This window comes from Maniola hyperantus, chromosome 26 (genome assembly GCF_902806685.2).
Source record: "Maniola hyperantus chromosome 26, iAphHyp1.2, whole genome shotgun sequence".
NCBI lineage: Eukaryota > Metazoa > Arthropoda > Insecta > Lepidoptera > Nymphalidae > Maniola > Maniola hyperantus.
Genome location: NC_048561.1, coordinates 5,368,065 through 5,390,732, shown reverse-complemented (window position 1 = coordinate 5,390,732; position 22,668 = coordinate 5,368,065). Strand labels below are relative to the sequence as shown.

The window sequence follows — 22,668 nt, the reverse complement described above, 5'->3', positions numbered from 1 at the left end:
AGAATAGAATAGAATAGAATGTTTTTTTTTTGTTCATGTAAACTTTTTACAAGTGTTTATGAATAGTCAGGTAGTTTTAATTTACCACTGGTTCGGAACGCCGTATTGAGCAGCTACTGTAAGAATACCTATTTCCTAGGTATGTAGGGAATCGCGTGGTTCAACAAATGTATTGAGAATAGTTTTCTTCTTCAGGCAATCTCGTCAAACGTTGGAGGGATTACACCATAGATGGCGACCGCTTCCGCTGCACCCGCTGCCATGAGACGCACGATTCTGTAGCACCAATGTACGACCACATACGTTCGGTGCACTACGGGCAATACAAGTTTAGGTGTCCTATTTGTGACATGGGGTTCATGTTGCAAGTCAAGTTCACGGAACACAAGTTAAACGAGCATAACTTAGATGAAAGGTTTAGCTGTAAGGCTTGTGACAGCAAATTCAACTCCAAAGTTCAATTAGGGTTGCATATCAATGGTTTCCACATGCAAGGACAAAAGCTAACGTGTCCTTTGTGTGACTTTATAACGTATAACCCCTCTTACTTAAAAAGGCATATGTATAGACATAAGAAAGAAAAGAACTATAAGTGTAAGTTTTGTAAAAAGGCCTATGTGAGATTGGGAACTATGCGGCTACATGAGCGTATACACACTGGCGATAGACGATACAAATGCCAAGTTTGCGACAAGACATTCGTGCAGAAGGCCAGTCTCAACTACCACATGACCAAGTACCACCCCGAAGTGAACTTTTAAAACCTGGCTAGTGATCGAATGCTCTGAAAAATTGCACATTCAAGGGAAAAATCAAGAATGTCCATTATGGGACTTTGTAACGTACAAGTGTTTATATTTAAAAAGGCATGTGTATAAATATAAGACAGATATGCAGCATAATTAGCCTCAATAGCTCAACCGGTAAAGGAGTGGACTGAAAACTGAAAGGTCGACGGTTCAAACCCCGCCCGTTGCACTATTGTCGTACCTACTCCTAGCACAAGCCTGACGCTTAGTTGGAGAGCAAGGGGGAATATTAGTCATTTAACATGGCTAATATTTATATACGTTTTACGTTTACGTAACGACAGTTACTTATATATATATACGTTTCCTATAAATTGTATCTTATCATTAACTAGCTTATGCCCGCGACTTCGTTCGCGTGGACTTCCAAACCCCTATTTTACCCCCCTAGGGGTTAAATTTTCAAAAATTCTTTCTTAGCGGATGTCCACGTCATAATAGCTATCTGCATGCCAAACTTCAGCCCCGTCCAGTGGTTTAAGCTGTGCGTTGATAGATCAGTCAGTCAGTCAGACAGACAGACACATTTTTTTAAAACAGTTCAAATAAAGATATGAGCTTAATATGAGGTAGTTATTTCGAAATTACAGACAGAAACTTCAATTTTATTTATTAGTATAGATTAATAACGATGCGAAATTTTATCATAATGCATAAATTTTGAGAACGCACTCGCCATATTTGCTCTGTGTGTCAACTGTGTGTTTTTTCCACAGATATGTCCAGATTTGCAACTAGCGTGCCCTCCTCAGTCCCTCTCGCTCAAGCAGATTTTCTTACTTGTGAACTGTCATTCCTTCTACACTTCACGTTGTTTGTCAAATACTCATACATTTTGACAAAAAAAGTGGCCACGGTGATAAGGACAAAACATAATCATTTTTTCACGTTCTAACAAGAGCTTAAGTGCATTTAGCTATCTCGCTCAAACAGTAAGTGTCACAATAGGGCTACTTCTAACAGTCCTTATTCTGAGGTTTTTTCAAATGTGCGCACCACGTTTGAAGTGCTTTGAAGAATTTTATTGATGTTGTAGCTTGAGATCTTAATTTTTCTTTTTCAAAAACATTCTTTCAAAATCATATTATAATATTATAAAACGGAATATTCCATTTTTTACCCCATATTCGGACAAAGCCAGGATCTACTACAGTGAGGGTCCAAAGATCTGTCTTCAAAATAGTTTCAGGTCATAAGATACAAGACAATTTGTAATAAGGACTTGCAGTTTATTTTGATGTAGCCAAGAGCGAAAAAAAAGCCCTCATATGAGCAAATGTATTGAAAATACTATTCTTTTGTCTTCAGGCACTAACCACCTTGTCGGACGCGGGAGGGATTACAAGAAAGATGGCGACGTATTCCTCTGCGCCCACTGCGACCAGTCGTTCGAACAACTGCATAATTTGGATCGCCACTTGCATAATGAACATCTAAATAATGCACAGAAAGGCAAACTCAAAAACCCGAGCGTCAAGTTCAAGAAAGATTATAGAATAGTTGGCGACAAATTCGTCTGCTCCCACTGTAATAAGGCGTGCGAAAACATTAAATCAATGTATGATCACGTACGTACCAAACATTTCAATATCGTCAGACCAAAACGGTTGGAACGCCCTGTCAAACGTGATAACGATTATAGGATGGATGGCGACAAATTTGTGTGCGTCCATTGCGACAAGATCTACGACGATATTAATCAATTGTTCGCCCATATACGTGAAGAAGATAACGATATACAGAAGCTCCCAATTAATAGCGGGAAGGACTACAAAATGTTTGGTGACGAATTCCTCTGCACCCACTGCAATAAAACCTTCGATACAGTCAAACCATTGTACAGACACATTGTTACAGAACATTACAATATACCTAAAAACCGACTCATTCTTAGATACGGGAAAGATTACAGAAAACAAGGCGATCAATTCATTTGCAGCCACTGCGATAAAATTTACGTTTCAATCAATCCTTTGCATAGACACCTAATTACATCCCATTCCATTATCCCAATACCCCCAAAATTCACTTGCGCGATTTGTAACACGGGGTTCAAATCCGAGGCCCCATTCGTCATCCACAAGTTGAAGGAACATAATCTAGACGAAAGGTACGAGTGCAAAGCATGTAACGCTAAATTCAACATTAAACGAGGTTTGTCAGATCATCTCCGTGGTTTCCACATGCAAGGGGTGAAACGCAAGTGTCCGTTGTGTGACTACGAAGCCTACCACACTAAACAAATGACAAGGCATATGTTTAAACATAAGACAGATAAGCAGTATAAGTGCAAGTTTTGTAAAAAGGCCTATGTGAGATCGGGAACTATGCGCCTACATGAGCGTATACACACTGGCGATAGACGATACAAATGCCAAGTTTGCGACAAGACATTCGTGCAGAAGGCGAGTCTCAACTACCACATGACCAAGTACCATCCTGAAGTAAACTATTAAACTGTATCTATAGCGATTTATAGAGCGAACTTGACTTTGCTTTACTCATATCAATGGTTTCCACATGCAAGGACATAAACTTGTAAAAGTTTATACGAATAAAAAAAGATTTTCATTTCATTCATTCATTCATTTTCATTTCATTTAATGTCCATTGTGTGACTTTGTAACGTATAACCCTTATTTAAAAAGGCATAAGTATAGACATAAGGCAGAAAAGAACTATGAGTGCAAGTTTTGTAAAAGGCCTACGTGAGGTTGGGAAACTATGCGTTTACACGAGCGTATACACACTGGGGATAGACGATACAAATGTCAATGTAACGAGGCATTTGCAAGAAGAAGTGAACTATTAAACTGTAGGGCAATTGTCTAAAGCCTGCATCAATCATTATTACAATCTCAATTGTTCTGATTGGCTGAATTTGTGCGATTCTTGTTGCAACAATGCATTGTGGCCAATAGTGAGCGAGCATTAACCAATCAGAGATGATTGCGATCGTGACATTGTAGCTGTCAAACAACCGCGGTAGGGCCACTGAGATCTGTAGAGCGGAATTGACTTTGCTTAGATTTTACTTGGAGTCAAAACGAGACAGATTTATGCGAGAGCCATAACTCTGTCTCGTTTTTATTTTGTCTTAAGTACGCTCTATGTCAGCCTTAAAGCCTGGTTAGTACGTAATCGAATGTTGCTGAAAAATTACTCTCTTTCTCTCTATTTCTGTGCGTTCTTCATTGGGGTTATAATGATACTGTCATAATGGTATGAATTTTTTTCGAATAATATTGCGGTGGATTCCTAAATCTTTTCGCACTAACTAATTTAAGTCCCGCAAAATGCGCGTGGCCGCCATTTTAGTGACGTCAGCACTAGACTGAAGTTCCGAGCTAATGGTATATTTTTACTTAAATATATGTTAAATGACGTCAAAATGGCGGCATTTCGATGGTAATGATAAATGGTTCCAGCGGAATAGCATTTTGCGGGACTTATACTACTGGACTGTTATTATCAGCTGTTAGTGATAAACGGAACTGACAGCTTTAGAGGCACGGAGGACTCGAAAAGGCCAAAGTCGGACCTCGAGTCAGTCACCCGCCCAACAATAGTCCAATGAATTTACATCTTAAAATAAATCTACATATAGGTATAAATAGAATGATTCATTTGAAGTCGGTTAATGATTTTTTTTTTATTTTTTTTATTTTGGTACAAGTTAGCCCTTGACTGCAATCTCACCTGATGGTAAGTGACGATGCAGTCTAAGGTGGGAGCGGGCTAACCTGGAAGGAGTATGGCAGTTTTTACTAAACCCATACACCTTTGGTTTCTACACGGCATCGTACCGAAACGCTAAATCGCTTGGCGGCACGGCTTTGCCGGTAGGGTGGTAACTAGCCACGGCCGAGGCCTCCCACCAGACCAGACCAGAAATTTAGAAATTATAAAATTCCAAATCCCTGCCAGGAATCGAACCCGGGACCTCCCACTAATAAGACCTAAGCGCTTACCACTGCGCCAGGGAGGTCGTCAAATTTACTACTGGTAAATATAAATTGCTGCTGGATATATTTTGTCCAATGAATTTACATCTTAAAATAAATTATACTATATATCTACATATATAAATAGAATGATTCATATGAATAGTGACAGGAATCTACTATTGGTAAATATAACCTGCTGCTGGATATTTGATGCTCGCCAAATACGCTCATAAACTCTTATTTTCAAGTGAAACGACACTGAATAGTCAAATCATGGTACATACCTATATAGCTTCCGGATATTTATATTCGCCAAATACGTGAAATGATGCCTTTGAATAGTCAAATTAATCTCCACACTTCTTTTAATACTTATAAATAGTATGACGTGTTTGAAATTTTAATAGTCAGATAAATCAACCGCTGACAGGCACATATAGATAGGCTTCTGGATATTTTATGCTCGCGAAATACTTAAAAACCCTTTTAATTGAAGAGAAACGATGAATGATGAAATAATCTAAGCTCGAAGAAAAAACAATAGTAAAGTAAATGGAAGACAGTTATAAATGAGGAAGTAAAAAATCATTTTTTTGTCTTCAGGCCACAAAACGGCGGCAAAACGGCAAAACATGTTCCGCCTGCGGCCCGATGATTGCAGAACTGAGGGCGACAGATTCGTGTGCGGGCACTGCAACAGGCCTTATGGGAATCTCGTCTCTTTAAGATACCATTTAAAGAGTAAACATTACAACATCCCTAAACATGTCTGCCCGATTTGCGGCAAACAATACATGACTATGGCCCCATTCACCATCCACAAACTCGAGGAACACAGTATAGATGATAGAAGCCACTGCAATGCTTGCAGGAAATCTTTCAACACCAAAATACAATTGCGCAAGCATATAAACAACTTCCACATGCTTGGCGAGAGATACCAATGCCCGTTATGCGATTACGAGTCGTTTAGCTTCGAAGGTATGTACAAGCACAAGTATAAACATAAGACGGAGAAGGATTACCAGTGCAGGTTCTGCAGAAAGGCCTTCGTGAGGAAGACTACCCTGGAGCTACACGAGAGGATACATACGGGGGACAGACGGAAGATTTGCAAAGTGTGTGGGCAGGCGTTTGTGCAAAAGGCCAGTCTCAATTATCACATGAACAAGTACCATCCTGGAGTTATTTATTAGATTTTCGTCAACCAGTTCGACATCTACTGCTGGACTCGGTCTCTTTAGGAAGTTCCACACGTCACCCATATATGCTTTTCGCGACTACGTCGTTTTGTGCAATAGGTTTAATAAATATGTGTTTTATAACATTTATATGTACAGTATATATGTGACATTAAGCATTGTTCCGCTTAACAAGCAAAAACAAAAATAGCACCATGGCTCGCGACGAAGTTCCGACGAAACGGAAAGACTTTTCCTGCATCTAATAGAAGGGCACTTTGTTATTGCTATACTTGTAACAATGATAATACATGCAACTCAACAAAACACTAACCCTCTAACAAATAAACCTGGAATAGCGGTGGAATAGTTATACTCTGTTTTGTCTTTTGCCTTCAAATGTCAAATTACTGATGACAGAGAAAGACAAAACAGAGTATAACTATTCCACCGCTATTCCAGGTTTATTCGTTAGAGGGTTAATTTGTACCTTAACATATTTTAGATACCTTAGTTTAGTGAACTTAGTCTACTAAACCGAGCGTCAATTTCCAGTTACATTGTTTATTGTTAATGCGAATCAGGTACCCACGACACGGGACTACCTAGTGTGGGTACCATCAAAAAAAAGGTTTAAATTTGACAAAATTGTTTTGCTAACAAACACACTTTCGCATTTAAAATAAGGGTACCTACTACCTACTGATGTATATTATGTAATTAAGACGATAGTTTGTATTTACTTTTTAATTATTACATAAATGAATTATTGCACTTTTTGTATTCGACGTTGAATACATGAAAAATAATATTTATTTAATTTTGAAGTTATTATGACTGAATAAAAAAGTTATTTAAAAAATATGTTTTATTTATAAATTAATTAGCTCTTTTATTAAAATAAATTCATCAGGTAATTGGGAAAGGGTCTAATCTAAAAGGAAGTCAATATACAGTCACTAGAGTAAAAGTGGTACTGATTCTGAACACAACTAAATTTTAGAGTATTCACATCCTTTTCTTACTAATGTATATGAAAAGGACAAACACAGTTTGACAGTTTTAAATTTAACTTAATGCTGTCAAACTGCGTGATTTTGGCGAGCCTATTGTTTAAATTGGTAGTGTACACTAACATTTAGAATCTTAAAATGTAAAATTCAAGTTCCATCATTTTTTAGCAATATTTAAAAGAAAAAGATGCAGATACTCTAAATTTAGTAAAGAGAAAGACAACAGAATTGGCGCCATTATCTCTTAAGGACATCGATATAAATGACAAGCTATGGTCAAGCGAACAAAAATTTTCACGGTTTTGGTACTAAATACATCAGCGCCAGCTCTTAGATACTAATGAACGACCCGTTTGAAATCCAGACGTCACTGAGGTTGAATTCGTGCTAAAGCACCACTGAGTCGGTGCCATTTTGTTTGTTCAATACGAAGTAATATTTAAGTCATGCTTTAGGATAATTAAACTTAAAATCAAATTTTATTGTGGTGGTAGCTCATAATCGTGAAATACCTTACAAACTGAACAGTTTCCTTACAAAAATGACAATGATTGGATCAGATATTTTTCTCAATAGAGAGTAAAGGGGAATATTTCATTTAACATGGCTAATATTCTTCAAAAAAAAGAAAGAAACGAATGATTAAGATGAAGATCAGGAAGAAGACGAAAAAGAAAATAAAAGATGTTTTTTTGTCTTCAGGGGACATAGAGAAGACTTGCGCCATCCAACCTGGCGATTTTAAACGTGACGGCGACAGCTACGTCTGCAACCACTGCGGGAAGATATACCATAAAAAGAACTCCCTTAGGTTCCACATAAGAAGCCAACACCACAACCAATACGACTGTCCGTATTGCGACCAGAAATTCAAGAAGATAACCCCTTACACTGTCCACAAGTTACAAGCCCACAAAATAGACGATAGAATAACCTGCAGCGGGTGCAACGGAAAATTCAACTCGCAAACGTCATTGAAAAAACATATTAAAGTCTTCCATATGCTAGGGACGAAGTATGCATGCAAGCTATGCGATTATGAGACGTATGATCGCGAAGGGTTGTACAAGCACAAGTTCAGACATAAGACGGTAAAGGATTACCACTGCAGGTTCTGTAAGAAGTTGTTCGCAAGGAAGACGAATCTGAGTCTGCACGAGAAAATACACACGGACGAGCGAGGCCAAGTGTGCAGGATGTGTGGGCAGGCGTTTGTGCAGAAAGCCAGTCTTAACTACCACATGGCGAGATATCATCCACAGGCCGATTTCTAATGACCGCTCCCACCGCATGAACCGCAGTTTTAGTAGAGTTGCTTGATCTCATTTCACCCTCCTTTTTCTAGAACCACACCGCACGCCACCGCAAACCATTTCACCCTCGCCACCTGGGTGTCTGGTGCACTTCGACCGTCCGTTGTGCCAGATCCTTTTTTCTACGCACATGTAAACTGGAAAAGGCCAGTCTGAACTATCATGTGAAGAAATATCATCCTGAAGCTCAGTAACTTTTGTAACAAGCCTGGTAGTTACTTAGTCCAGACGTTAAAAGTATCCTCCTAAACTTCCTAGCGCCATTTTATTAAATTGTAATAATTACTGAAATAAGCGCGACGGAAGTTTGAAATACAAATCAAAAATTGCGGAACCGACAGTATTCGAACCTGCGTCTCCCTGGGTATCGCACCCTGAGCGCCGCCGTGAAGTGTAGCTAAAACACTATCACAAACTGCTATGGGACTGCAACTGGGATGTTAATAAGGATTTTTTTGTGTTCAGGTAACACAAAAACGCTTCCCGATGCCGATTACAGGAGAGACGGTGAGATGTACATCTGCAACCACTGCGACATGGCATGTGTCTGCCTGAGGGAGATGCTGCTGCACTCGTGCACTGAGGCAGGCGTGATCATAGTGCGTCCCGGCTCTTACAGGACAGAACGCGGCAAATTTGTCTGTAACTACTGTGACAGGAGATTTATGCATATGAGAGGTATTCGACAACACTTGACTATGGCAACCAAAGACTGTCCGCACTGCGAGCTCCAATTCTGTAGCACTGAAGCATTCATAGTCCACAAGTTAAAAGTCCACAATGTTGATGACAGAATCAGCTGTGAGGCATGCGATTTCAAATGCAAGTCAGAAGTGATGCTCCGTCGACATCTCGACGCATTCCACAAATTAGGACAGAGGCATTCCTGCAAACAATGTGACTTTGAGACTTACAATATCCAAGCTTTGTATAAGCATAGAATTATTCATACGACGGTCAAAAGATTCGTCTGTACTTTTTGTGATAAGGCCTTTCTAAGGTTAGGTACTTTAAAAATGCACGAGAGAATTCATACGAATGTGCGAACTAAAGTGTGTAAGGTGTGTCAGCAAACATTCGTGCAGAAGGCCAGTCTGAACTACCACATGAAGAAATATCACCCTGAAGCTCGGTAACTTTCGTAAGAGGCCTGGTGGTTCGTTAGTTTCATTATGAACTTAACTTATACCTTTTTTTGCTAACGAGGGGGATTGTTAAGATACCCGAAGTCTTGGGAAAGACATCAGGCTATGTAAGATTTCTACCTACCAACCTCAGCGCATATTGGGAGGCTCCGACATCTCTTATATGTGGAAAATGATCGCAATTTTAAACAAATGACTTAAATAAATACATGCTTTTTAATAATTGTCAGTGTAACATTTACCATGTGTCTGCATTAAATTTTTGTAATAAAATGACGTGGGAAAAATTATAAGAAAAAGTTTTTTATTTCTTAAAATGAGTGAGATCAAAGTGCTTTTTACCGGTTGAAGTTTTTATAAGAACTTGTTCTATTCCTTAACAAATAAATACTTAAGAAAGAAAAAGAAATAAAACTAATGGCATAAGAGCCAGCGCGTGCCAGACCTTCCTTATTTTATAAAAGCTGAAATTTTCTCTGCGAAACTTACTCAAATCAGTTTTTGAGAAGGCATTATATTACACATACGAAGGTAAAGGAATTTCATTGTAAGTTCTGTCAAAAGTCCTTTCCAAGGAAGAGATCTTTGGGACTGCACGAGAAGATACACATAATTTGCGCGATAAAGCATGTAAGATATGCAGGCGTTCTTGCAGAAGGACAGTCCGACCTCTCGCATGACGAAGCATCATCCTGAAGCTCGGTAACTTTCGTAATCAGCCTGGTGGTTCGTTAGTCTCATTATGAACTTCACCGTTAACACCTTTTAATCTTGATAATTTCTGTAATTCTAATTCTTTTTTATTTTGTAATTCTTTTCTAATCATTGTATAAATAATTTTCATTTATTTTAGTGTAAAATATTTCATGCCACAAAGCGAAATTCGGCTGTACTTTTATAAGTTTAGAATAAAACCACTGTATATATAACCCAGCAAGTCTGGTGACCCAAGAGCTGGTGCTTATTTCGCTCAACGGTTGAGCCTTGCCGTTCAGCGAGGTAATAGCGCCAGTGTTTTGGGCACAATGCCCATAAATGACCATTTGGCCGGCGTATATTTTTTGTAAATATAAATTTTTTTGGTGATAAATTTTTCTGTATGTTTTATAGACTAGAGATAGACTTTACTATGTAAATACCCAGCAATAAATTAATTAAATCAGTGATTTTTTTTTTGACAACAATCTTAAAATACCCGAGCGTCTGGGGAAAGACCGGGTTATGTAGGATTTTTATCTACTATAACCCCCTCGGTGGCCACGCTCGGCGCATATTGGAAGGTTCCAAGATATGAACATTGAACACATCGGTGCAAAATGATCGCAATTTTAAACAAACGACTTAAGTACATAATACATACGTTTTTATTTTATTTTATCTATATATATAAAAGGAAAGGTGACTGACTGACTGACTGACTGACTGATCTATCAATGCACAGCTCAAACTACTGGACGGATCGGGCTGTAATTTGGCATGCAGATAGCTTTTATGATGTAGACGTCCGCTAAGAAAGGATTTTTGAAAATTCAACCCCTAAGGGGGTAAAATAGGGGTTTGAAATATTTGTAGTCCACGCGGACGAAGTCGCGAGCATAAGCTAGTACAATATAATTTTACATAATAACAGACTGAAAATAAGGCCAAATAGGATTACAATTTTTACTTAAATAGTTATTAATTATGAATTTAACAGTACGTTTGATAATTTAAACAAGCTTTACAATAATATAATAATATGAAAATATTAAAGTCAATTAACTAGTAAAAATACCTAGTAGGTGATTCACAACATATGTATGCGTGTGTGTGTGTGTGTGTGTGTGTGTGTGTGTGTGTGTGTGTGTGTGTGACTATGCTTATTGGAATGTTAAACTTATAGTAAGATTTGTTCATTGACCGTCGTTTTACAAAAGGAGTTGTTTGAGATAACACATGAAGTCTCAGCATCCACATATTTCACGGGGTATACATCCATACTATCCATGCTAATATCTGTCTGTCTGTCTGTCTGTCTGCTAGCCTTTCACGGCATAGCTTTCATAGGCTACTTTTTATCCCGGAAAACCCGGAGTTCCCACGGGATTATTAAAAACCTAAATCCACGCGGACGAAGTCGAGGGCATCATCTAGTCTAAATATATAAAAGGAAAAGCTGACTGACTGACTGATCTATCAACGCACAGCTCAAACTACTGGACGGATCGGGCTGAAATTTGGCATGCAGACAGCTATTATGACGTAGGCATCCGCTAAGAAATGATTTTTGAAAATTTAACCCCTAAGGGGGTGAAATAGGGGTTTATTTGTGAAGTCCACGCGGACGAAGTCGCAAGCATAAGCTAGTACTTACTACATTTATAAATGTGAAAGTGTGGATGTTTGGATGTTTGAATGTTTGTTACTCAATCACGCAAAAACGGCTAAACGGATTTGGACGAAATTTGGAATGGAGATAGATTATACCCTGGATAACACACACTTTTTATCCCGGAAAATCAAAATTTGGAAAATGTGAATCCACGCGGAGTCGCGGGCATCGGCTAGGAACTGAATAAATAACCTCATTTTTTGATGATTTTCGATTCAATTCAATTCAGTTTTCTTTATTGCGAATTTGGGTGGCGAATTTTAAGCTTATTTCGTAGTACATCGACATAATAAATTGGAGATAACGGGTGCACTACCACGATTAATTTGTTTACTTCATTTGTCGATATTTCGACCCAGTTGCATTGGTCGTGGTCACGTCGAGACACTTTGTCAGTGCAGGACATAAATTACATAATTCAGGGGACATAAAACAGAGCCTCAATAGCTCAACAGGTAAAGGAGTGGACTGAAAACCTAAAGGTCAAACCCCGCCCGTTGCACTATTATTGTCGTACCTACTCCTAGCGTGTGTGAGTGGAATGGCGAATATTAGTCATTTAACATGGCTAATATTATTTAAAAAAAAAAGTATTTTTTGTCCTCAGGTAAACGTAAGGAGAAAAAGTTTTTCCTTCAAGCCGAGGATTTTAGGCAAGATGGCGACAAATTTATCTGCGCACACTGCGTGAAGAGCTATAAAACGAGGGGTTCTTTGATAGGACATGTGAAGTTTCACCACCGAGGTGCTACATGGGGTACATATACTATACAGGGTGTAACCACAACGCTAGCAAAAACTCAGCGTTATTGTTATACTACTAAATCACAATCCATTACCAATAACCGTTTGCCCCATTTTGTAGTTTTAGTGATTTATTATTTTTCAACCCCGCAATGTATTGCGTGCAAAATTCGGGTCAATGCCCTATTCTAACGATGATAATATTTTAATTACTTAAAATGCACGTAACTCTGAAAAGTTCGACATCGGATTAGATTGCGGACGTCCTACCCACTAGGCTATCACAGCTTGCCAGTGCGAGACATAAATTTGTATTTTTTGTCTTCAGGTCAAAGTAAAAAGAAAGTGGTTTTCTTTCAAGCTAAGGATTTTAGGCAAGAAGGCGATAAATTTATCTGCGCACACTGCGAGAAGAGCTATGACAAAAGGAACTCTTTGAGAGATCACGTAAGGCACCACCACGCCGAACGATTCGATTGCCCGTACTGCGAGCTGCATTTCGGCAACCTGTCTCCATTCACAATACATAAGCTCGAAGTACATAATGTAGATGACAGGATCGATTGCGACGCGTGCGGCGATAAGTTCTTCTCCAAACGGGCGTTGGATAGACATCTAAAAGCATTCCACAAGCTGGGGAAGATTTACCACTGTGACCAATGCCAATACGAGACCTACAATGACAGGGCGCTGATGAGGCATAAGGTTAAACATAAGCCCGAGAAAGACCTACACTGTAAGGTCTGTAATAAGGCCTTTCTACGACGTATGACTTTGAAGTTGCATGAGAAAATTCACACGAATGAACGAACTAAAGTGTGTAAAGTATGCAAGAAAGCGTTCGTGCAGAAGGCCAGTCTCAACTATCACATGACGAAATATCATCCCGAAGTTAATTTTTAAGTTTAGGTGCCGACTACAGACTTGTAATTGTACTGATAAACAACACTATTATCACTAACAGCCGTACTCAGAGTAGCTTAATCGTTACTTAAGTTTAGTTAAAACGAGACAGAGCTATGTATGTCACATAAATCTGTCCCGTGTTAACTCAAGCTTAAGTAACGATTAGGGACTCTGAGTACGGCTGTAGGTATATTCCCTAATTATCCTAAATCCAGTTGCATACGTTACTGTTAAACTTTAACCGCCAATAAAATTAAAATTAAAATGAGTTGCACGAGGCAATCATCATTATTATTATTATTCATACCTCCATGAATAAGGTTAAAGGTAAAATTTTAATCCCAAGTTAACAAATCTTAATCTAATTTGCTTTAATTGACATTCGCAAGATCAGTCATAAGATTTTACATAAGCCCGTCAAAGACCTCCACTGTAAGGTCTGTAATAAGGCCTTTCTACGACGTATGACTTTGAAGTTGCATGAGAAAATTCACACGAATGAACGAACTAAAGTGTGTAAAGTATGCAAGAAAGCGTTCGTGCAGAAGGCCAGTCTCAACTATCACATGACGAAATATCATCCCGAAGTCAATTTCTAGTATAAATACCTAGTTGCTAACATTATAAGAGTATGGGCCGGTTGTTTCAAACCATTGGTCTTCGTAAGATACGTTCGTTAAAATTTAACAGACGTAGACGAACTTTAACATCTGTTAATTTAAGTGCGTTGCTTCATTGTACAAAAAACTGTTCGTCATTGTTATTTTGGTTGCGAAACTAACCCTAAAAATTAAGTTACTTCTCCGTATCCTTTTTTTATTTCATTTTAAGTATATTAAATTATATGCATAGTTATTAATATTGCTACTTCGCATTTTAAACACTTTTTCTTTCTTACAAATTCTCTTTCATCTTCAAAAAAACTACCATCAAAAGCTTTGAATTAAATTGATTCCATTATAATTTGTAAATAAAACATTCCGTATGTAGGAAGTATGAAGTTACGAACTGATTTGACGATCACCAATGGCGCCAGCACTGGTTAACGTAAACGTAACTTTTTAACGAACGTTAGCGCTAATAGATGCTGAATCAACGCTTTTTCTTTACTTACGTTCGTTAGCGCCATATTTAAAGGTTACGTGTCCGTCAAAGTTTGTTGAAACAACCGGCCCTATTTCTTCCATCGTATTCGTAAATCGTAATACGGTAATTGACAACTAGTCAAATCTGCTGCGCGATTGCGGGAGAATGACAGCTACAATGTCACGATCGCAATCACCTCTGATTGGTTGACGCTCGCTCACTTATTACACATATACCTACACTATGAAGTTTAACTATTTGAATTTCAAAAAATATCGTTGCAAAAAGTCGCCGTTGACGACCTGCCTAGATAATTAGACAGTAGTTATAAGGTTTAATAGATTCTATTAAAAATGATAAATTTTAAATTGTAAATTAGTGTAACAATTATTATTGATAACAAAAGTTGCTGTAGTGTAGTGGTGTGTAGTGTATACAGTGTATGAGCTTTTCCATTTAAAAACTGTTTTTTCAAATACCTATTACCTAAATAATTGCAATTTAATATAAAAAAAATTAATCTTTATGTTGTAGTAAGTAATAAATGGGTTTATTAAAATAAAAAAACGGAATAAGTATTATATAGTACCTACTTGTTTACTGTAATTATAAGCGAAAAAATAAAATAAAAAATACTAGTATAGAAACATGTATGTAATGTAAAGACTACGATCCAACATTGTAAATGGAAAAATATTGTAAATTTATATTTTCAGTAATAAAGGCTTTATTTATTTATTAATTTATAAGGTTTAATAGTAATAAAATAAGTAATTTGATAATTAAGTGATGTTTTAAAGGAGTGGTTATGTTGCAATGCAAACCCCAGTTGCATTTTCCCATTTTTAGGGTTCCGTACCTCAAAAGAAAAACGGAACCCTTATAGGATGACTTTCTTGTCTGTCGGTCTGTCAAGAAACCTACAGAGTACTTCCCGTTCACCGAGAACCATGAATTCATGAAATTTGGCAGGTAGGTAGATCTTATAGCAGACATTAGGGGAAAAAATCTGCAAAACCGTGAATTTGTAGTTATATCACACCAAAAAATTGTGGTCATGAACTAAAAATTAGTATTTTCAATTTTCGAAGTAAGATAGCTATATCAAGTGGGGTATCATATGAAAAGGCTTTTCCTGTACATTCTAAAACAGATTTATTTTTATTTTTATGCATCATAGTTTTTAATTTATCGTGCAAAATGTCGAAAAAATACGACTGTAGTACGGAACCCTCGGTGCGCGAGCCTGACTCGCACTTGGCTGGATTTTGTAGGTCTTCCTTTACGTACTTTATTCAATTCATCTTTATATCAAGCCTCGAGAGCTCGATAGCTCAACGATTAAAGGAGCGGACTGAATTCCGAAAGGTCGGCGGTTCAAACCCCACCCGTTGCACAATTGTCCTACCTACTCCTAGCACAAGCATTACGCTTACTCTTTAAAAAATATTTTCCTTTAAATTTCTTTGTTATGGTGTCGATTTGGTCATTTTTTTTTATTTAAAGAATATTAGCCATGTTAAATAACTAGTATTCCCCTTTCCTCTCCAACTAAGCGTCAGGCTTGTGCTAGGAGTAGGTACGACAATAGTGCAACGGGCGGGGTTTGAACTGTCGACCTTTCGGTTTTCAGTCCACTCCTTTACCGGTTGAGCTATTGAGAATTGGTTATGAATTGGGATTTTGGTTTCCCCCCTCAAGTGATACCTTGTTAAATAGCTATTTTACAATCCGGTTTTTAAAACAGTTTTTGGAAAATTACTGTTCAAGAATTTTTTTATTTTTATTTTATCGTTAAGTGAAGACAACAATACTTTACAGTTCTTGCAATTCACGAAGGCGAGTGAACTTTACTTGTGGTTAGGTCGTTTACATGGGCATTGCGTAAGTGTGCGTGCATGTCGGACCAATCAGCCCAGTGGCCCTACCGCGGTTGTTCGACAGCTACAATGTCACGATCGCAATCACCTCTGATTGGTTGACGCTCGCTCACTATTGGCTACAATGTATTGTTGCAACAAGAATTGCACAAATTCAGCCAAACAGAACAATTGAGATTGTAATAATGATTGATATAGGTTTCCCGCAATCGAGGTGCTGGAGCCCTACCGCGGTTGTTTGACAGCTACAATGTCACGAATGCAATCATCTCTGATTGGTTAATGCTCGCTCACTATTGGCCACAATGCATTGTTGCAACAAGAATCGCACAAATTCAGCCAATCAGAACAATTGAGATTGTAATAATGATTGAAGCAGGTTATAGACAATCGCCCTACTGATTTAGATTTAGTAGAACGCAGTTCGTCTGGCATCTGAGATAACATGCGTTCATGTGTGTTTTAAATTAGGCAAGTATTCAAAAGAAGTCGATTTTTTTGGTTTTTAATACTCACATTAATTAGCCTTACAGGGAAATTCCTAATTCGATAGTGTAACATACAATACAATGATAATAAAATTATGAGCTGAAAAAACTATGATATTATATGTAACTGTATTGAAATATTTCTTTTCTAGAGCCGAAGTACACCGTCGTCGATGGAAAATTCGTATGCGACGTGTGCCAGAAGCGAAAAGACACATATAAACAGCTACATGAACACTGGAAATGCTGCCATACGGATGGACATAATCGGAATAGATGCTGCAAGTTCTGCTCGCTCACAATGGACAGGCGTAAGCTGGCGTTCCATCTGGAAGACCTGCATAACGTCCCAGCGCCAAGATGCGGAGTCTGTGATAGGAGATTCCCATCCGAAAACGAGAAATTGAAACACCACAGACGAGCACATATGAAGGAAAAGACCTTGGTGTGTAGAACGTGTGACAGAGCCTTCTTCGCCTTGGACGGGCTTAAAAAGCATATGAAAGTGCATACCAAAGAGAAGCTCTTCGAATGTGATGTGTGCGGGAAGACATTTCGTTGGAGAACTAACTTTGAATATCATTTTATGATACACACGAATGATAAGCGGAAGAAGTGCTCGCTTTGCAACGCAGCGTTCGTGCAGAAAGCCAGCCTCGACTACCATATGTTGAGGCGTCATCCCGAGGCTCACTAGTGCTGGTGCTTCGACTACATATTGGCAGTAGACATACATGTAAGATAAGAAGGATATTTGCCATGTTAAATGACTAATATTCCCCTTTCCTCTCCAACTAAGCGTGAAGCTTGTGCTAGGAGTAGGTACGACAATAGTGCAATGGGCGGGGTTTGAACCGTCGACCTTTCGGTTTTTAGTCCACTCCTTTACCAGTTGAGCTATTGAGGCTATTTATTTGCTTTCATGTACATTTACATTAATTGATGGTGGGTGCTTAAAGCTAAATATAAGCAGTACATGAGATCCTGTGAGGGTATTGCAAATACAATTTTATGTACTTACAATAAAATGATAAATATTAAAGATACACAAAAGGTTACAATTTAGAAGTTACAATTTAGAATTACCTCTTTGGATGGCCAAACTAATTCTTTGACCAAGGTAGCTGCCAGCTCTCGGGTCCCCGGTTGACTCGAGAACTCTTTTTGCAATTTCTTCAAAAAGAGCTCGAGCCCCCGGGCCCCACGGCCCCAAGGTCTCCACACCAAAAGGCACGAATACGAAGCTCCCATCGAGGTTTTCATATTTGCGCCTCTTGGCCTGTTCGGCGCTGATGGCCGCTGCACCCGCCATAGAGGAGGTCGCCTGAATGTGGGATGCAGCTAAAGTGTCTACACAAGTTGCATCCCAAACAAGCGACCTGCCCATCTTCCACGGTACGAGCGTCATACCATCAGGTCTCTTGCCATCGCTACGTGCCAAACCAATAGGTTCTAGTACAGCTGGCACATGGGCGGTGGCAAGGGACCTCCGGATGATGTCGTTAAGGGTACTATGGCGGGAGAAGCGTCCAGCGCTTCTCGAACAGGAGAGCCCATGGTGCCATGGTGGATTGCTGCCAGCATCTTGGGTACAATGCCTCGCTGCGGTGGTCTCGACGAGGTTTTAGATTTAATTTAATTTATTTTAGTTTTAATTTAATGTTGTTTTTTTTTTTAGATTTAAGTTTATTAATAGTTTATTTGTTAATTTTATAATATAAAATAAATAAACACAATAAAAATATTTAGAATACAATAAGAATAGGATTAAAATTATTAAATTATTATTACTACATATTAAATATTATTCATTTGCATGCTTATACATATATTATATTATTAGAATGTAGACTAGAATTTTTTTATAAAGCAAGATTAGTTCAAAATAAAAATAAGGTCAAAGTAAAATAGTATTAAATAATTGCTGTCATGGTCTGATTAAGTATCTGTCAATAGAATAAAATATTTAAAAATAGTTAGGTACTGTAAGAATTTAATTTAGTTATGTTGCAATTGTTTAATCTTACAAGAATTCTTGGATATTATAAAAGCATTTTTGTATTAACCATTGTTTTAATTTTCTCTTAAAGGTGACTTCTTTTGTTTCTTCTTTAATATTGTTATGAAGTTTGTTATAAATGATAATTGATCTGTAATACGGGCTGCTACGGGCGTATTGTTTGTAAGCTATAATGTGGAAGGGCCAGGTTGTGCTTGTTTCGCGAGTTTCGATGTTATGTACTGTCTAATGTTTTGTATAAGTGTGAGTGTTTCCTAACAAACAGAACTGTCTCTGTAATAACATTTATTTAAGTTTTTAGGAATGGAGAAGGCAACCCACTGTAATACAGTATTCACTACTACAGAGGTTCTCACGCATCACGCGGCCCATTCATACGTCCTTAGTGACTAATGACTATGAAACATTGTAAAAGGCATATATTGTTAAAATTTAGGATTTTAATTTTTTTTTATATAATACATAAAATACACGTAAATTGTGTTCTGCTAGATTCTTTTGACTCATATATTCTTATCACTGAGACTTGAAATCTTCACTTTTCTTTTTGAAAATGTTTATCTTACTAATATTTTTTATTTCAATTTGTAATTCATTAAACATTTGTGCTCCTTCAAAAGTTATATTCTTTTTACCATAATTAGTGCGTGAACCTTTTAGGGAGATGTTCTCAACGTTACGTATCCCAATTCCCAGTTGAAAAGTTCTTATCATTATATCGCTATCGGATCGAACAAAATTTTTGAAAATCATATCAAAATACGAACTTACTCCTGGCTCTCAAACCAAGACAGGTTTCTGTTGACAATTCTACCTGTCCCGGATGCGTAGGGCTTACTGGTTGCCGATCCGAAATTTAAAATTCAACCTCTAAGGGGGTAAACTACAGGTTCGAAACACGCGGACGAAATCTCGTGAGTAAGCTTGTCTAAATATATAAAAGGAAAAGTTGACTCTCTGACTGATCTATCAACGCACAGCTCAAACCGCTGGACGGAGGGGACTGTGGCATGCAGATAGCTATAATATGGCGTAGACATTTTTCAAGAAAGGATTTTTGAAAATTCAACCCCTAAGGGATAAAATAGGGCTTTGAACTCAGACTAAGAATAAGGAGACTTGTCAAACGCGTACACCCGAAAGGGACAAAACAACAAAAGAAATAATACTTACGTATGAAAGGTTATGTTTCATAATTTGCGTTCGCTACAACTTTTACACAGCAATGCAACACAAATGGCTTCTAGTTTCTACACACCTTCAATACTAAATTTAAAACAGAAAACTAAATAAAAACTTGTAATATTGGCAATAAATTACTATTTATAAATTACAGAGGCTTGTTGGACACAAACTACGACGTGCCCAACAAAAAAAGCTAAACTATGACAAAGACAAAAAACTGTGTTTACGTCTCTATCACTCTTCAGAGCTTTTCTATACATCTAGCTTGCTCTAACAAGGTATTATTATTTTAATGCCAAATCTACCTTGATTCTTAATCTGAGGCTTTGAAATATGTGTAGTCCATGCGGGTATATAAGCTAGTATTAAATTATTTTTGGTTTTAATGATATTTAATCATGTATACAAAAAGTTTTGTATATGCAAAATACTTTCTTTACAAAGAGCCTCAATAGCTCAACGGGTAAAGGAGTGGACTGAGAACCGAAAGTTCGACGGTTCAAATCCCGCCCGTTGCACTATTGTCGTACCTACTCCAAGCACAAGCTTGACGCTTAGTTGGAGAGGAAAGGGGAATATTAGTCATTTAACATGGCTAATATTCTTTTATAAAAAAAAAACCGTACCTGCTTTTCAAATGACAGTTGACAATTTGAGCGAGTCCATTATTACCATACTTATTATATAGAATGAATATGAATTATACACATTCATATTATAATAATATCTGTCCCGGCTGTACTCACTTGTTTAGTCGACGTTAGCCCGACTAGTTTCGAACCCATCCGGGGTCCTTTTTCAAGGGAGTCAGTTCGCGCACGCGCCGCGGTTTTGACTGAAAAAGGACCCTGGATGGGTTCGAAACTAGTCGGGCTAACGTCGACTAAACACGTGAGTACAGCCGGGACAGATATTATTTATAATGGAAATCACTCACGGTAGTTTAAACGCTAAAATAATATAATAATGCAATATACACTCGGCGTCAAAAAAATCGCACCTTTCAAAAAATCTACTTCAAACAATTTTAAACCTTAGTTGACATCAATAATGAGGGTCATGTTGGGTATCATTTGAAAGGGGATGAAATGGAGAGCACAAAAACAATTCAATTGATTATTTTTCTTTTACTGGAAGAGCACAAAAAAAGAAGAAGAAAACACTTACAATTTTGCTTCTTAAGACAGCCGCTAGTTGCGCTACCTTTTGTAGGTATAAAATGGTCAATACAGGTACAATCGGGGTCATTCGCTATCTAACCGTTGAAGTGGACACACGAGCAGCTCATTCCCAAGAAAAATACCTTTGAAGATGGATACCACTATTGATGAGGCCGCCCAAGTGATTGCACTACTGCAATCAGGCATGCGGCAGTGTGATGTCGCTCGGCAACTCAACTTGAGCCGTTTTTCGGTTCGAAGAGTGTACCAGCGTTTCCTGGAGACCGGTGGCTTCGTCCGAAGACATGGGTCTGGTAGACGTCGCTGCACCTCGGAGAGAGACGACCGATTCATCGTAGTGACGTCTTTGAGAAATCGGTTCTTAAATGCTGTTGAGTTGCGACAGCAGCTCCAGACAACTAACAGAAGAACTGTGAGTGTGTCTACGGTTAGACGAAGACTGAGGGAGAAGAAAATAGCGGCGCGAAAAGCTGCTACGGGTCCCAAATTGACCGCAGAGCATCGGCGAGCCCGCTTGCAATTCGCTCGCGAACACGTCAATTGGACCCTCGAACAATGGAAAGCTGTTCTCTTCTCAGACGAGACGAGAGTGTGCCTTTTCTGCAACGACAGACGCAAAAGAGTGTACAGAAGACAGGGTGAACGATTCGCCCAAGCCTGCATCCAGGAGACGGTGGAATATGGAGGCGGTTCTTGTATGTTCTGGGGCGGCATGTCTGCCGACGGCAAAACCGACCTTGTTTGCGTCTCCCGGGCTCGAGGTGCTCGCGGGCAAGGGTCACTGACTGCTCACCGGTACATCACAGAGATCCTGGAAGAACATGTGGTCCCCTATGCCAGTTTTGTTGGCGAGGGGTTCATGTTGATGCACGACAACGCTCGCGCTCACACTGCAATTATTGTGCGCGAGTACCTTCAAGAGGTTGGGATCTCTGTCATGCACTGGCCAGCAAGAAGTCCAGACCTGAACCCGATTGAGCACCTATGGGACCATTTAAAACGCAAGGTTCGGTCTCGTGATCCCGCTCCTACGACTCTCCAGGAACTCAAAGATACTGTTATTGAGGAATGGAACACTATCCCTCAAGAAGACATTTTAAAATTGATAAGATCCATGAGGGATCGTATGGAAGCCGTCATCAGGGCAAGGGGGGGTAACACTAGATTTTAGATTATTTTTAAGATCATTTTTTGTATTCTTTTTTGTATAATTAATCTGTTTTAAATTAAGGCTTAATTAAGGATTTTTACTGTTTCATAAACTTCTTTTTTTGTGCTGTTCCAATAAAAGAAAAATAATTAATTGAATTGTTTTTGTGCTCTCCATTTCATCCCCTTTCAAATGATACCCAACATGACCCTCATTATTGATGTCAAATAAGGTTTAAAATTGTTTGAA

General features: G+C 38.4%; 1 protein-coding gene across 33 annotated transcripts in view; it reads left to right on the top strand.

The window, feature by feature from the left end:
• The window catches only part of LOC117994137 (gastrula zinc finger protein XlCGF57.1-like), a 120,567-nt gene that overhangs the window by 29,518 nt on the left and 68,381 nt on the right, over positions 1 to 22,668 (top strand). The window contains exons 6-7 of one of the 33 annotated variants that reach the window (XM_069507709.1): positions 12,387 to 12,536; positions 12,852 to 14,056. The exons of 23 other annotated variants lie outside the window; for them this stretch is intronic. In XM_069507709.1, coding sequence (XP_069363810.1) covers positions 12,387 to 12,536; positions 12,852 to 13,426 — 725 coding nt within the window. In that variant the 3' untranslated portion in view covers positions 13,427 to 14,056. Of the gene's footprint in view, positions 1 to 195; positions 940 to 2,117; positions 3,338 to 5,359; positions 6,807 to 7,652; positions 8,694 to 8,728; positions 9,688 to 12,386; positions 12,537 to 12,851; positions 14,057 to 17,035; positions 18,513 to 22,668 lie in introns of those variants that run through there. 9 more of the 33 variants (XM_069507739.1, XM_069507707.1, XM_069507710.1 and 6 more) reach the window with 9 other exon arrangements.